The sequence below is a fragment of the Conger conger genome, chromosome 9 (genome assembly GCF_963514075.1).
Source record: "Conger conger chromosome 9, fConCon1.1, whole genome shotgun sequence".
NCBI classification, from domain to species: domain Eukaryota; kingdom Metazoa; phylum Chordata; class Actinopteri; order Anguilliformes; family Congridae; genus Conger; species Conger conger.
In genome coordinates, this window is record NC_083768.1 from 46,090,289 (window position 1) to 46,107,115 (window position 16,827).

General features: G+C 40.8%; 1 protein-coding gene across 1 annotated transcript in view; it reads right to left on the reverse strand.

Annotated features, from left to right (window-relative positions):
• Nucleotides 1-16,827, reverse strand: part of csmd3b (CUB and Sushi multiple domains 3b) — a 268,124-nt gene that overhangs the window by 29,961 nt on the left and 221,336 nt on the right. The window contains exons 45-48 of the mRNA XM_061256027.1: nucleotides 7,583-7,663; nucleotides 6,235-6,348; nucleotides 5,442-5,630; nucleotides 4,577-4,723 (exon numbers count right to left, since the gene is read on the reverse strand). Coding sequence (XP_061112011.1) covers nucleotides 4,577-4,723; nucleotides 5,442-5,630; nucleotides 6,235-6,348; nucleotides 7,583-7,663 — 531 coding nt within the window. The remainder of the gene's footprint in view (nucleotides 1-4,576; nucleotides 4,724-5,441; nucleotides 5,631-6,234; nucleotides 6,349-7,582; nucleotides 7,664-16,827) is intronic.

The window sequence follows — 16,827 nt, forward strand, 5'->3', positions numbered from 1 at the left end:
TATTGTGAATCTTGTGCTATATATATAACAGCTGCATTACAGAAGTAAATGATTTTTAACTGATCAAATGAAAGACTAAGGTGAATCAACCAGCACCTAATTTGTGAAAGTGTGGCCAATAAAACTAACCATCTGGAAGAATTCAGAATTGAATGAAGAATGTATCATTCAAAGCCAAGCAATTGCAAGCAGCCAAACCTGCATTGTGTTAATAAGTATAAGGAAAACAACTATTAAAGACATTAAAAACATGATCAACAACCTAATTAGGAGGCTCGATGACGGATGTGTTTGAAACCACATACTACTTATAGTTATTTTGCAATATAGCATATATAGCATGACAAGCACAACATGAACACATTAATTGTATGTGGGTTAGGGCATAAATAATCCCCCTAAATGTCGAAAGCACCTAATTAAAATCGCGAGTGCTGACCCAGCAGGCATTGCTTAATACCGTTACCAGATGAGCTCGTTCAGTAAATGTGACTGCCATGTCATACTTTTGTGACTTTACTACTGTGTCATCCACAGTCATACATCCAACATCATAACAGGGTTGGAATGTCCTGCCACGTTTTGTTTCACTCATGAACACAGCCAGCTGATGTCACTAATTAGCACTACCTGCTGGCTTTAGCTTGGTTTTTGCTTCAACCACAATTGCAATCCCAGGCTGTTAACTCCAAATGAGATACTTGTCATAATTAGAGGGGATATTTACCCTCTGAAAACAGATATATCTGCAATTGCTATGCATGCCAAGAAGAATAAAAATACCGTATTCACATTGTGCCATATAGCAAACGATTACATAAAGAAAATATATCTGATCAAATTAAAGACTGAGGTGAATCAGCAGGTTCCTAATTGGTGAAAGTGTGGGCATCTGGCCATGAAAACTAATAATTTGGTAGATAATGATGTATTCAAATTCAAAGAAAATGATAATGAGCCAAACCTGCCAAGCCCAAACACCTGTGTTCCGCAACCTAATTAGGAGTCTTTAATTTAATCAGCTAAAAAACGTTACCTTGTTTTATGTAAATATTTGCAACGTAACACAATAAACACAATAAACACAATGGCATGTACAGCAGTTTCAGCCTTAATGTGCCTTTAGAGTACAAGCATGACAAGTACCTAATTTAGAGAAGATAACAGCTTGTTAAAAGTCTGGGATTGCGATTGAACGAAAACCAGCATATGAGGTGGCTCCACAGGTCAAGAGAACCACTGGTCTTGATACACCAGCATGCACAGTTTTAAAAGAACTCTACATGGGAATACAAATTCATTCAGCTAAGAGAAATCAAAGATCACCAAACTGAAATCAACACCGTTACACGTAAGAGACTTATATAATGACATTTTAATGTAACAATTGGCATATAACAATTAGGTTGCAATTTGTAATATAACAAATCTGTAATTTGGTATGTTACAAAACCATGGTGTAAGCCAGTCATAAGTAACATTTGGTCTCATGCGCTGGTCAGCTTGCTGACTTCCCTCTCCTGGAGTATACATTGTTAGCCCCCACCGTTGGCACGCATGCCTGTGGGGGAGAGCTAGAGAAGGATTCTTAGAGGCGCCTTCTTGGGCCCTGGAGGCCCCCCTTTTCTCACATTCCTACAGGATTTGAGTACAGGAGTACTGGAGATGGTATAAAGATGTTTCATGATAATCCCAGGTCAGAATATAGTGATGTTTGGTGTTATTCTGATTGGTTCAGTGCGACTGGTGTAATGGTCTAGTTTTTGTAACAGTCTACCTTTGATATCACAACCATTCAGGAGCCGAGGGGAAACTGGGCAAAAGCTGTCTCTGTAGAAGCCATGTGTTTTAGCCCCCTGCCTGGTGGGCCTGGCTGTAAATTATAGATGGTCTTATGTAATGGTAACAGGAATTGCATGTAAAATGGATAATCAGGAGGGAAGTTTCATGATAACTGCAACATAATAAAACATAAGGGTAATCTGTTTGGTATGGATGTGATCTGATAAAATCAAGGAATCGGATGAGATACATTTCATACCAAATGGAATTTAATAAACTATAGTTTCAGTATCCCAAGGGAAAACCTACACGTCCTCTCCTGGTAATCATCTCATTTTCCCTACTCAACAACCCCCAACGGTGGGGGTCTAAATTCCAGATTTGACCACCCCTCCAGGTTGATTTATGGCACTGCCGCCTGGTTCCAAACGTATGATTTGGCATAAAAGCAAGGGAGACAGACCAATCTGGGAAGATCGTATTCGACTTCCCACACAACATGTCTTGGGTATGTATGTATGTATGTATGTGTAGCAGTGGAAGACCGTATTCGACTTCCCACGCAGCATATTGTACGTGTATGTAAGTATCAGGAAGATCGTATTCGACTTTCCATACGGCATATTCTATACTCTGTGTTTGTGTGTAGTCCAAGCAGGCTAGGTATGATTATTTACTCTATCTCTTTTCTTAATTTGTGTATTTTATACTTGATTGTGATATTCTAAAGCTAATAACCTACCTGTCTGCGAATAAACTATTTTGTTTGTAACTTGCGTGATCTCCATGACTCTAATTCATCTTGTACCTTTTCAGCCTAAATTACAACTGAAATACTCAGGGGGAAATGGTGGCCAAAGACCGACCGATCGGCGGGGCGGTACACCTGTGGTAGTTTTAAGATGTGCGGCCAGCAATTTCTGTCCCTTAAGGGTCGGGGGACGCATGGCTCTTGTGATTTGGTGCGAAGGGAACCCTTGGGCGTTACAGCGCCGGTTCCTGCCAAATTAGCTCTAAGGAGCCCAGACAATGCTACGCCGACCTGGGCTCGCAAATATCATGGCAGGTTTGCATGTATTGTGTTGATTGGACCCTCAGCCTCTGAGTTCTCCACCGAACTGAGATTTCAGCAGTAATGCTAATCCCGGGAGCATATATTGAGTAATGGTGGCGCAGGTACGAGTCGAGTGTAATCACTCCCGAGGTCTGCGTAAGTTGCAATCCCAAATTGCTAAATTATATTTTAAATGGAGTCAGATAAACGAGTAAAACTATAGTAACCACTAAGCGTACAATACGGCCCCGTTTGAGAACGGAGAATATTAAGAATTGTACTGATCCGTTTCTGGCCAGCTATAAGCGGGATATGGGGCAGGTCAATCCATATCCGACCCATGGCAACGGACCCAGTATATTCTTAAACATAATTGTGCTCTGTTCTTGTACGGAGGATAATAATGAACCCAACTAATGTTCTCCCAGCAACGCCAGAAGGCCAAGCACGCAAAACCCCCTTCGGCCCCCGCTAAATTCCATCATTGGGTTAGCGTGGGGTTTTACAATGGTCTTCCTGGCCAACTGGTTGCCACCAGCAGAAGTCTGTGGTTGTTTTGTCGAACCCTGTCTAAGGTCAGAAGAAGCAAGGGAATTGGATGAATACAGAAGGCCATCTGGCCATACGTGGGGTAGCATAGCAGTACTCAACTCTGCGTCCTGCAGGCCATAGTGTCTGCAGGCATTTGCTTCAACCATGCGCTACACCACCTAATTTCACTAATTATTTTATCTGCTTGGTTCAGATAATAAGCTAATTAATGAAATCAGGTGGTGTAGCGCACAGTTGAAGCAAAAGCCTGCAGACAAGGCAGCCTGCAGGATATGGAGTTGAGTAGTGCTGGACTAGCACATCCTGACCAAGCAGGCTGGATGCCTCCACTAATGCTGGCTGTACACTGTATGATATTGGTCTTTTACGATTGGTACGTCACAGTGTGCGATATAGCCCTGACAATATCCCATTTTTCTAAACATTGTTGGAATACTTGGACAACATTCTTCAAAGGTATTTTGTGGCATGTTTTTATAATGTTCCTGGGATTTTTTTCCAAAGTTATAATGTCGTTTGGTGAAAAAATTCATGGAACATTCTTAGAAGGTTTTTACAAACCTTGCGATAACCAGACAATCGCTTATTCAACTGTGAAGTTCTAAAACTTCCCACAATTTTTCAGTAAAAAAATGTGAAATGTCTTTGTATATGTTTAGATTTGGTCTGAAGCTATTTGCAGAATGTATCTTTACTCAACATTCAAGTGTAAAATTATGTAAATGGTAAAAATAATAATAGTTATATCAATCATTTTTATCCAAAGCAACTTCTAGTTCATTAGACTAAGCCGGGGACAACCCCCCCTGGAGCAATGCAGGGTTAGAGGCCTTGCTTAAGGGCTGTGCGGATCTTATGGCTACACTGGGACTTGAACCACCAACCTCCCAGGTCCCAGTCATGTACTTTAGCCACCAGGCTACAGGCCCTATGGCTAAGTACAGAGCTGTCTGTAAACCACAGGATAAGCAAGCAAGTTGACTCACGGCACATGCTGTCTGTCCATAAGTTAGTAATACAACATTTTCAGGAGCAGCAATAAAGCATGCTTCATAATTCCTCCTGAAGCTCAACGGATATATGCACGAAAACATTCTCCACATGCAATTAGCACATCAAGATAAGGGGAGCAGGCGTGCAAAGTTGAGGAGATTGATAGAAAAAATGGATACATACTTTGATACTCACCGACATATCTGATGCGAAACCCCTTCTTGTTGGTCCCATGGTCAGCAGACCACCGCAGCAGTAGCTGGTGGCCTGTGGTGGTCATGTTGAAGGGTGTGGTGAGGTCTCCGCTGAGAGTGGCCAGGGTCTGGCTGTGGATGTTAGGCCCTGGTGTAAAACGGAGAGGAAGGGAATGAGAGGGACTAGCAGCACTAGGTGTATATTCAATGTGAATATCATTAACAGCTTTGTTTATTTCTCGGGCACTTTTCAGCAAGGGTAAGTCTAGTAATACAGCTGATTACTTGTATGTTTTCCAGCAACAAGTATTTACAGTCATACACAAATAATTGTATGCAATGTATTCACAACACAGGGAATTCTAAGGATAATTGGAGACTAATTTTGATGCTTAAAAACTGCAAAATGCATTTGCATTTATTGAGTGGTTTATATATTTATTCGTTAATCCTACCTATTGTTCATTAATAATTTATCCCTAACAGACAAAAATCACATTAATGAAAAACGTGTTTTGTTTTTTACAGTTAGGTCTTTACCACAGATGGCACACAACATAGGCCCCTTGAGGCTTTCTAATAGGCAAGCAAATGGAACCCTGTAATTCTAACAGCACAATAGCATTTATTAGGTTGGCTAACCATTGTATTGTGGCTTAAACTCCATCAATAAACAAGTGTGAATTCAGACAACACATCTAAATTGATGTTTGAATGTTTATATTCTGGGCTGTAAAAACAGTTGCACCATGTTCTATTTGTGGCATAAGACTTAAATGAAGTGAGGCGAATCAAGAATACTGTGTGATGACACAATGGTTATATTACAGGGTAAAAACAGTAGCACAAGTGTCCAGGAATGCTACCGTCAAAGACTTCCAGGATGTCAAACTCCCTCTCCGTCTGGAAGAACTCAAAGTGAAGGGTGATGTTGTAGCCCTTCTCTACGTTGATGCTCCAGGAACACATCTGCAGATTGGGGTAGCTATCCGGGAAGCCTGGACTCAAAATGACTCCAGTCGAATCAAAGCGCACATCGTGGGCTGGACATTGCACTGTAAAGGTAACCAGAAAAATAACTGAAATCAGTTTATCAAAAAAATAAACCCAAAAAAAACCAGAGCAGTGATGGCAACACACCATTTTGCACATCTTGTCAATTGGCAAAGCCTGAGAGGGAATCTATCGCTGCCTTTGTCTCAAAGGAACCAATTTGTGGTTTGGCTTGTTCAGTACATTTCCAACTTTCCATTGCTATAAAATACTTTCTTTTGTAACTGTTGTGTGAGAATCTGAATAATTCTGCAAAGGCGGTATTTTAGATTGCAACAATAGTCTATATATTGAATATGTTATTCTCTTGATTATTTAGGTTTACTCTTGGACATCTAAGGCCAATGGCTGTGCAGAGGACAAATCTTGACTCATGGAATGGTCCTCCTAGGGAAAACAAGTAATGTATGATGCCATGAATGATTAATTACAGAAGATATTTTAGCAAAAAAAACAAAAAAAGGAAATTCATTGTTTGGCAGAACAAGCTGTTCCTAGAGTGATCCAAGGAAACAAGACAGGAAGTGCTGGCAGGGCAGCTCATAATTTGGCACGTTAAGGTGGCCTACTTACTGGTTGAAACCTTAAATGAAATGTAAAGACAACCTTGGCACACCGGAGTTGGGCCATCCATCTGCAGTCGCTCCCCTAGCCTGCAGGTCAGGATCTCGTTCCCCACCAGCGTGAAGCCAGGATGACACTGGTATCTGATGATGTCTCCTGTTGAGTAATTAGTAGAGTAATACACTGTAATCAAGTCATTAGCCGATTGAAACGACAACCTATGTAGCCTTCAATGCTGTAACAGCATACAGCTTAGTCTTACAGTACAGTATGTTCTAATTGTTCAAGCTTCTGACTACTGCTGCATACAAACAAGCCTAATCTCATTTCCATTTGTAAAGGCTCCTGAAATCAAATACATTTTTCTTAAGAATTTACAGATTCTTCTTAGTCTTGGAAGTTTTGTATTGAAGGATGACAGGATTTTGTTACGCTTGGTTTTCTCTGTACAGCATATTTGTGACAGTGTCTCTAAAAAGCACTATACAACTTATGACGATGACACTATATGATTTTAATATTCCTATTTACGATCCCTCTGATCACTTTGGCAGAGCTCTTCACGGCAGACTGTCACAAAGATTCTTTGCAGAGTAGCAGCAGGGAAGAACATTTGATTTGAAATGAAACAATGACTTTGTGTGACATGGAACTGTGTAGACTCAAAAAATGCCAACAAAGAAGACTATACTTGGAGGTAATGAGAACAAAGTGAACAGCTAAGAGTGTGTGTTGGCGTGCTCGAAACTATGGTGTCCTCAAAATATGCAGCGTTGACTAAACATACTGCAGACTGCGTGACATATCCCCATGCTATTTTCCAATGCCATAAAGCAAGTGTCATAATTACCCAGCCTTGTAATAAAAAACCCACTTCCTCTATGATTTATTAGACTCAAAGCCTCCGTATCTTCCTCCTAAAAAGTATGGTTTACCTGAAAAGTCTGCTCGTGAAAACTCCAGAAATATGTATATTATTGAGAGAAGATGACTTAACTTCTCTTCCAGTGAACTCAAGATCGACATTTGGGAACAGATTGCATACCAATATACTGTAAGTAAGCAGTATGTTTAGTTGACGGTTCATATTTTGAGGACACAGTAGGTAGATCAAAAAAATCTTCTACTTCCACTGTGTTTGAGTTTCTGACTTTATTTCAGTAATATTTAGAGTAAGTCTGACTGTTGGAGAACAAACCCCAAGGGTCCAGGATTATTACTCTGGTAAAAAGGGTTCAGGAATAATAACCATTTTATTTTGGGCATGTCATTTTCAAGCTTGTGTTAAGAAAAGGGGGCAATACACATGAAAGTAAAAATGTAAATAAATTACAAATATAAAAAAAGCAGTGGTAATACCCACCAATGAGCATAACTGAATAATGATTACCTATTTCGAATTCGTCGTCGTCAATCAGAACATCCGCATTGGCTACAGCAGGAGGAGGCTGACAAACTCTCAGCTGGTATGCTAGAGAAGGAGAAAGAAATGGGGGAGACACAGGGAGAAAGGGACTCAGTTCTCATGCCTGAAGTAACATTCATTTAACATGGTTGTAGTGTTGTCATCAAGTTATTTATGGCTACACTATGAAGTAGATTTTCCAGGTCATTAGAAAACTTTCTTTCATGCTAGAGCTGAAATGTTGAACAGAGGTGAGTTCCCTGCTGTGCACTTCCATTGCCCACAAAGGCAGGCTGACTCCTGTGAAAATATCTGGATGCTCATGCCACCACATTTGTTGCTAAAGTAACACCTTACTTTAGCTACTTACTACCTATTGCAGTAGTCGAAATAATCAAAATAAAATTATGCAGAGCATTAAACTGGAAGGATTCAATGAGAAATTACAATAACAATGCCTTGAATCTCAACTACAGCATTTCATTCATAGACAAAATTAAGTGTACAGTGAGAGAAGTTAAGTACACATTATAACATTTCATTTTAATCAATCAGTAACTACCATGCCACAATTATATTAATTCAATCTTTTGGCGATATTTAAACACGCAACACCATCAATTGACTTACAGTAATTTGAACTATGTCATTTGTGAACAAAGATAAATATTTTTTATCTTCAATTATGCACATAAAAAAATGAACTTCACTAAACACAGTAAACAACTAAACAACACAACTCCACAGAGGCTACTCAAATAAGTTATCTGGCTGTAGAATCATTCAAATACAGTTAAGGTCACACTGGGGCCAAATGGAATTGCCCCTCGCCCCCACAAAGAGTATACTGCTCTTTTTTCAAAAAGGTGTAAACCAGCTATAGACCTACAGTTTCAACATGAAGTTCACAGAAATGTTATTTTCATTATTTGAACAAGACACCCCATCAAGGCTGAAATGACAGAATTCCAATGAGTATGTACAAGTACAAATTTGCACACACTTAATTTCCGGCACACTTCAAACATACACTCACAGAGCACTTTATTAGGAACACACACCTGTACACCTCTGGCAGCAATGCAATGCATAAAATCATGCCATACTATTCAGGAGCTTCAGTAAATGTTCACATTATCCATCAGAATGGCGAACAAAATGTTATCTCAGTGATTTTGATCGTGGTATGACTGGTTGGTGCCAGACAGTCTGGTTTGAGGTTTTCTGTAACTGCTGATTTCCTGGGATTTTAATGCACAACAGTCTCGAGTAAACTCAGAATGGTGTGAAAAACAAAAAAACATCCAATGAGTAGCACTTCTGCGGATGGAAATCCCTTGTTGATGAGAGAGGTCAACAAAGAATGGCCAGACTGGCTTGAGGTGACAAAAGGGCTATGGTAACTCAGATAACCACACAATTGTGGTGAGCAGAAAAGCATTTCAGAATGCACAACACGTCTAACCTTGAGGCGTTATTACAGCTATCATTACAGGAGCTACATAACAGGTTATGACACATTTACTTAGCAGTCTTAATTCCACAGGTTTAAGCAACAGTTCTAGTTTAAGCTGAAGCATTATGACAACTGTCACGACAGGGCCCTTGTGGTAATATCCTTTACACAAAAAGTCTAACCTAAATAGTCACTCACACAATAGTGTGTGAGAGAGTGAGAGAGTGAGAGTGAGAGCAGCCAATTTACCAAGAAGTCACATAAACTCATATAAACTATGTTGGGCCGTCAGGTGTGTGTCAAAACAATTTCAATTTGGCCATAACTTGTGTTCCTGCAGAACACTGTTATGACACTATTATGACAAATAAAAAAATGAACGCTGTACTTTAACTATAGAAAAAATGGTTGTTAGGGTTTTCTGAATCTGTCATAATGAAAAAACTGCTACTTGTATATCAGTCATAAGAGTTATGAATGCAAATAACACTTTTTTCAGATTTAACAAAAAATTGTATTTTGGACTGTCAGATGTGCATCGTATTGAATGAATGTAGTACCCAGCTATGACACTGGTATGACACACAAAAGAAGTAAAACTTACAACAGGTTAACTGATAGCCAGTTTAAAAAATGCCAACCAGCTTGCCATTCTGAAGTCTTGTGGAAGGGTGTTCCATAATTGAGGGACATATAAACAGAAGGCAGCTACACCAGCTTTCTTGTAAAATACCTTATATTCAGACCTTATATGGTATATTCAATAAAAAACAGTATTGTATGATCTGGAGAGGACATAAAATTATAAGGAATATGTGATATTTGAAGGGGCCATTAAGTGCTTTAATAAGTAAAATCACCTCCAAAGAAATTATAAAAGATACAGGCAACCAGGGTAAGGCAGCAAGGACCGGGAAAAAGAGTTACAAAAGTCTAAATCATACTCTTGCTCAACATAAGGACTCTTGCGTCTAATATTCAGCATTCAAATTATTTGAAGGCCAGTTGGCCACGGTTGGATGTTAACCAAGTTATGTGAATAAATACCCTCTATTTCCAACCTAAAATGTTCCTGAGGTAATATAACAGTGGTACAGTTTGCGGCACATGAACTGAGCAAGTCCCGGGATCCATGCTTGAGAGGTCCACTGGACGCAGAAAAAGTGTTCACTGTTAATCCCTGTGTTCCCCACATGGATGCCTTCTTTTGGAAAAAAGGAAGGACGCTCCCAGAAGAGACTGAAATGATTGATGAATCTATTGACCAGCTTTGGTTGGTATGGTGTAGACTTTGGGTCTTGGTCCGAACTGGGTCCGTCAGGCTTCGGTTTGAGTCAGGGCGGGGTCCGTAATTGGAGAAGTGAAGCCCAGCTGACCAGGTTCTACAGCCACCAGGGAATCCAGGAGTTCTTTGATCTTGTTCAAGATGGAAATTCTACCTTCCAACTCGTTGATTCTTTCAAAGCCAAAAACTGTTTGACTGGCCCAGTCACTCACCCGATCTGAATCCAACTGAACATGCGTTTCATATGCTGAAGATAACCAGGGAAGATACTCAGCACCTAGTGATGTTTATGGGTCAAAGACTTGAAGAGACTATGCAAAGGATTGAAACTTACACTCAGGAGACCACTTTATTAGGCATTTGTGTATTTTTGTAAAAATAACAAATCAATATTATCCATAGTTCCTAATTATTACCTTGTAGTTTAGATAAGAGGGGGCCAGGCACTCTCTCTCAAGCAGTAGAACTAACATGATGAACCTTATTTGGGAGACCAGTGAATGCAGCAAATGTGACCCAGCACAAGCTTTAGTTGCATGACTCACACTTGGCCATTTCACAAGAAAGGCGGTAAACTTTACACTATCTAGTCAAAATAGACTTAGAGTTAATGCCAGAATTGCATTCCTGAATATCAAATCTACCATTCACCTAAATGTAAAAACATTTGGTGTAAATGTGTGACATTTAGTTAAATATTGGGACTACTTGGTCCTTGGTTCATACAAGCTCATCAAATTATGGTGTCCTAATCAAACCAATTAAAATTCATAGCAAGCACTGGGCTAGGGACCACACAAGTATAACAATTTCATGCAATAGTTCCTTGTTTGTGGGTGTGTTTTTTATGATAAAATGCGAAATTCACAACAACTGTGTTTTGCTAAAATGCAATCATCTCACCAAGTGATGTGTCTTTAGTTTGTAGCTCTAATTCTGCACTTTAACATGCATCTTAAACTGAAAAAGTCAAATTTTTAAACATGCATCTGAAGCATGGAGCTGGTCACAAATTATGATTTTAATGAATAATGATGAATGTTATAAATAGATAGATAGTAGTAGATCCACTATGATGGTTGAGACATGTTAGATCCTGTGCTCACTGAGTGTATGTATCTATATCTGATGACATTCTCCCTTTTCTCTCCTCTCTAATCAACACCTCCCTCTCTTCCGGCACCATGCCCTCTTCCCTGAAGAGGGCCAGAGTCACTCCCCTGCTCAAAAAACCTTCTCTTGACCCCTCTGCCCTGAACAACTACCGGCCTGTCTCTCTTCTTCCCTTTCTCGCTAAAATTCTGGAATGGGCGGTCTGCTCCCAACTGTCCACTTATCTTCTCCAGAACAATCTCCATGACCCCAACCAGTCTGGCTTCAAGAGTGGCCACTCCACTGAAACCGCCCTGCTCGCGGTCACTGAAGCACTCCACTCTGCTAAAGCGAAATCCCTCTCCTCTGTCCTCATCTTCCTCGACCTGTCGGCCGCCTTCGATACAGTCAACCATGAGATTCTGCTCTCATCGCTGTCTGGGATGGGTGTCACAGGGTCTGCACTTGCTTGGTTTTCCTCCTACCTCTCTGGTCGCTCCTACCAGGTGACTTGGAGGGGCTCAGTCTCCGACCCTCACCCCCTACGAACTGGAGTCCCGCAGGGCTCGGTTCTTGGGCCTCTCCTCTTCTCGCTGTACACCATGTCTCTTGGTTCTGTTATCTCTTCCCATGGCTTTTCTTATCATTCCTACGCTGATGACACCCAACTCTTCATTTCCTTCCCCCCGACACCCAAGTCACCACACGGATCTCTGCCTGCTTGGCTGATATCTCTGCGTGGATGACTTCCCATCACCTGAAGCTCAACCTTGCCAAAACTGAGCTTCTCTACATCCCTGCTAAGTCCTCTCCGTCAATCGACCTCTCATTGACTGTTGAGGACTTTGTAGTTTCCTCCTCCCGTACGGCAAAGAATCTTGGGGTGACTCTTGATAACTGCCTCACCCTCGCTCCACAAGTATCCTCCACTGCCAGAACCTGCAGGTTCTTTCTGTATAATATACGCCGTATCCGTCATCTCCTGACTGAGAAAGCCACCCAGCTCCTAGTCCAGGCGCTCGTCATTTCCCGCCTGGATTACTGCAACTCCCTCCTAGCTGGTCTCCCAGCGTGTGCCATCAAGCCCCTCCAGCTGGTCCAGAATGCCGCCTGATCACCAGTCAGCCCAGGTCGGCTCATGTCACCCCGCTTCTCATTGGCCTCCACTGGCTTCCTATTGCCGCACGCATCCGTTTCAAGGCCCTAGTGTTGGCATTTCAGGCTGCTAAGGGGACTGCCCCACCTTACATACAATCCCTGATCACTCCCTACTCCCCTGCTAGACCACTCCGGTCTGTCAGCTCTGGTCGCCTTACGGTTCCCTCTCTACGTGCACCTGGCGGTCGAGCTGCACGTTCACGCCTGTTTTCCGTTCTGGTTCCTCAGTGGTGGAATGACTTGCCTACCACTGTCAGAACAGCAGAATCCCTCCCCCTATTTCGACGCAGACTCAAAACCCACCTTTTCAAACTCTACCTTAGTCCTCCCTCCTGATTTCCCCTGCCCCTCCTTTCTGATATCCCTATCCTTGTCTAACCCCCCCCCCCCCCCCCCCCCCCCCAAAAAAAAAAAAAAATGCACTTATGATGACAACTATGTTTAGAACAGCATTTCATGTGTATTTTGCTAGTTTCTGGATGTGATGCTTTGACTTATGGTAGAACCTATGCACTTGTAAGTCACTTTGGATTAAAAGCGTCTGCCAAATTACTAAAATGTAAATGTAAATGTATGCTTAGATTTCCGAAAAGCATACACATGACAAACTCATTATCAGAATGAAGATGGTTAGAATTACAGGAGGCATTTGGCTTTGGAACTGGTTACGGGATAGCACACAGAGTAGCAGGAGGGATCTTATCTGAGCAGGATATTATGGGAAGTAGAGTCCCATGAGAATAGGTGCTAAATCACTGCTCTTCCTCATTTACATAAATGATCTTGACATGGACACTGAAAGTGCGTATATTTGCAGATGATACAAGGACACTAGGATTTTAGCAACTAAATTAGATTTAAACACAATCCACAAGTGGGCGGAAACCAAGCAAATGAAATTAAATATAACTAAATGTAAAATTCAACATGTTGGAAATACATAAGGCAGGGGTACGTTGCGGGTGGTTAAAAAAATGACGTGGTCAAGTTGAAAAGGTTCGTCAGACCACACACAGAGAGATGAGAGATGGCCTTTTCTTTCTGAAGTAAATGACCATCTCAGTGTTTTCTGTGTGTTAGCCCACACCAGGCTGAGGCGATTCAGTCGCATCACTTTTGGAAATTAGACATATCAGAGTGGTGATGTCGGCAAACAGCTCTGGGATGGTAGCATTGAAGGCAGAGCTGAAGTCAACAAACAAGATCCTCACATAAGTCCCAGGTGAGTGTTGGTGGATGTAATTGAGTCCCATGTTAATGGCATCATCCACAGATCTATTGGCCCTCTAGGCAAACAGCAGGGGATCTAGAAGTCTGTCTGTGGCTATTTTAAAATAAGCCAGAATGAGGCGCTCAAACAACGTAATCAGAAAAGATGTTCATGCAACTGTTCACTGTTGCATACAATCCACTTTTAGAAAACAAATTGGTGCTTTAAAATTATAGATTTGGATAGTGCTTTACTCTATCAGTAAGATTATTTTCAATGTACAGAGTTGCAACAAATAATTCATAAATAATTCATACATGTATAGTAAATATGAAAAATAATATTCAAGTTAAAACATTAATTTAGTCTTTTTTACTCTTCCCTTTCTCTGCCTATCTTTGTATGTTCCTTCATCATTCTGTGACTTCAGTACATTAGCAGTTGCTCTCCGTATGGTTTTATTTCAAAGATAGTATCCAGAATGTGTTCAAAGTGGCTTTGGACCTATTCTTACCTACTCAGCTCTGACTGACGAGCTATGCCAGGATGCAATTGCATCTGAAAGGCTGAAGGACTAATGGGTGCCCACGCAACGAAAGTGTTGTGTCTCTCTGACAATGATTATTACAATGCTTCTCTGATATTTAAATACAGTAAAGTGCAGTAGTTTAATCTCAAACGAAAACTTCAAACAAAAAAAGACAGCCACTCGCAGAATGACTGCAGGATCAATTGATTTTTATTTTTATTTTAGAAAAGAGTTCATTTCCAGACAAACGGAATAAAATGTTCCCTTTTTCTTTTTATACTACTATTGCATACGACCCATTAAGATTTTTTAAATGCAACAAAAATAAACGTTTCATCTTACTAGCACCGGTCAGAAGCAAGCCACACTGAACACAATGTTATGCGATGTTACCTGATGCAGGTAACTTTCGAGAGTAAAGTTAGTTACCTGATACATTACTGATATATATGTACGGTTAGGTAGGTAGGTAGTTGATATAGTGAAACAGACAAATGTGTGTGCTCCCAAGATTCTGAAAATGTTCTTATACCTGTATATATGTTATTAAATACACCTGACTAATCAGAAACAGCTGAGAAGCTCATGAATGAAAAGGGATGCAATTCCTACATTAATCACCCAATATAATAGGATTTAACTACCCTTAAACCCATAAATACTGCCCCTTGTGGTTGAGTCAGCAATGTCCCAAATTATTGTTGCCTTCATATTACATTACATTAATGGCATTTATCTATAATAAGATAAAAAAGACTTGAACAGCAGTTTAGATGCTTATCAGTCTATTATTTGCAAAACAGGGCAATAGAACTCCAGCCTCACCCTCGCTGACGTGTGTAAACATTCAATGAGCGTTTGCAGGCAATTCTTTGTCCGACATAAATCTATGTAGAATACACTAAGCTTTAACCACAGGGATGGGCTATATCGTTTGGTATTACAGCACAGATCATATAGCATTTGGTCTGTGCATATTGCGGTATTGTACTTTTGCAAATAGATTTATGTTCCTTTGCCTCCTAAAATGCATTATTACATTATTGGCGTTTTGGCAGATGCTCTTATCCAGAGTGACGTACAGTTGATTAGACTAAGCAGGAGACAATCCTCCCCTGGAGCAATGCAGGGTTAAGGGCCTTGCTCAAGGGCCCAACGGCTGTGCGGATCTTATTGTGCCTACACCGGGATTAGAACCACCGACCTTGCCTGTCCCAGTCATTTACCTTAACCACTACAGTACAGGCCGCCTGTAGAAATGGGTGGTTAAATGCAATCCCACGTCCACATCGTATGAGGTCGTAACTCCAGGAGCTGGACTTACTATAGACAAACCTGTAATTGTACTGGCTAACGGGGCTCTGGTTAACCTAATTTTGAAATAAAGTTCCATTTTAAATGTGATGCAGGTTGGTTAAAAAGCATTAGGGTGAGTAATACTTTTTGGAGAGCTTTTGGACACTTTGGGCATGATTTATAATAATATAATATTTTACTCCAAAAAATAAGGTTTTCTGATCATTCATGTGTCTGGACAAAAATATGTGCATATATTTGTATTTGGAGAGATTTGGGGACACTTGAAGACATCTGGGAGCAGTTTTGGGAAAACCCATGTAGAATTTGAATGCTTGTCGATGTCACTGTGAAATATCACTGAGATTGGTTTTGAAATGGCTGAGAAATTAAGGGTAAAAAATCTTTTACATGGGAGAGCTGACCAAATATGAGTGTGACTGCATCTTGTGTAATTCCTATTACTCTATCATTCTACTGTTGAAATAGACAATAAGCCATAAACCTTTTACTCAGGTACTCTAGATGTATATCATTGAACAGTACTGATGCATTATAACATCTGTTCTGAGCACCTCGACTGATTATATGGATGAGTCCTTGGCCAAAACTATTTGTCGGGGTCTGATACAACTGGACCATTGCAACAAGTGAGGGACTGAAGCCCTTACCAAGGAAAGGTCAGTGACGTGCTAGTAACCTCTCCTGACCGTGAAGATGAGATCTTCTCTTATTCGGATGATGTGTATCGTCCTCAGCATCCTCGGCAGAGGACTGGCTCTCTGGATCCTCCTGAATGCTGAGGAACAAGTGCCTGTTGGCCATCAAAGGCGGAACCTTCTGGAAAACACCTACTACCAGACCTCTCTGCAACTGTTTGGTGTGCACACATTCCTCAGAGCATGCAGGAGGGTGCCGTACTGATTCACTTCCTTTAGATTGGTGTTCTACAGTTAGTTTTTTTAGCTAGTTTTTGATTATTCCCACCAGCATTGAAGTTAAAGTAAACATAAATATAAAGGGTATCTATGTATTAATAACACTGGGATTTTGTTTATGGGTTGTCTCAAACGTGGTTGTCCTTCCATCGGCCAAAAACTTCTACGATCACTTCTACCATTCCTTTACACTGGGCCAGCCAGCCGAGGATGGGCTCCTCTCTAGCCTGGTTCCTCCTGAGGTTTCTCCCCTATGGGAGTTTTTC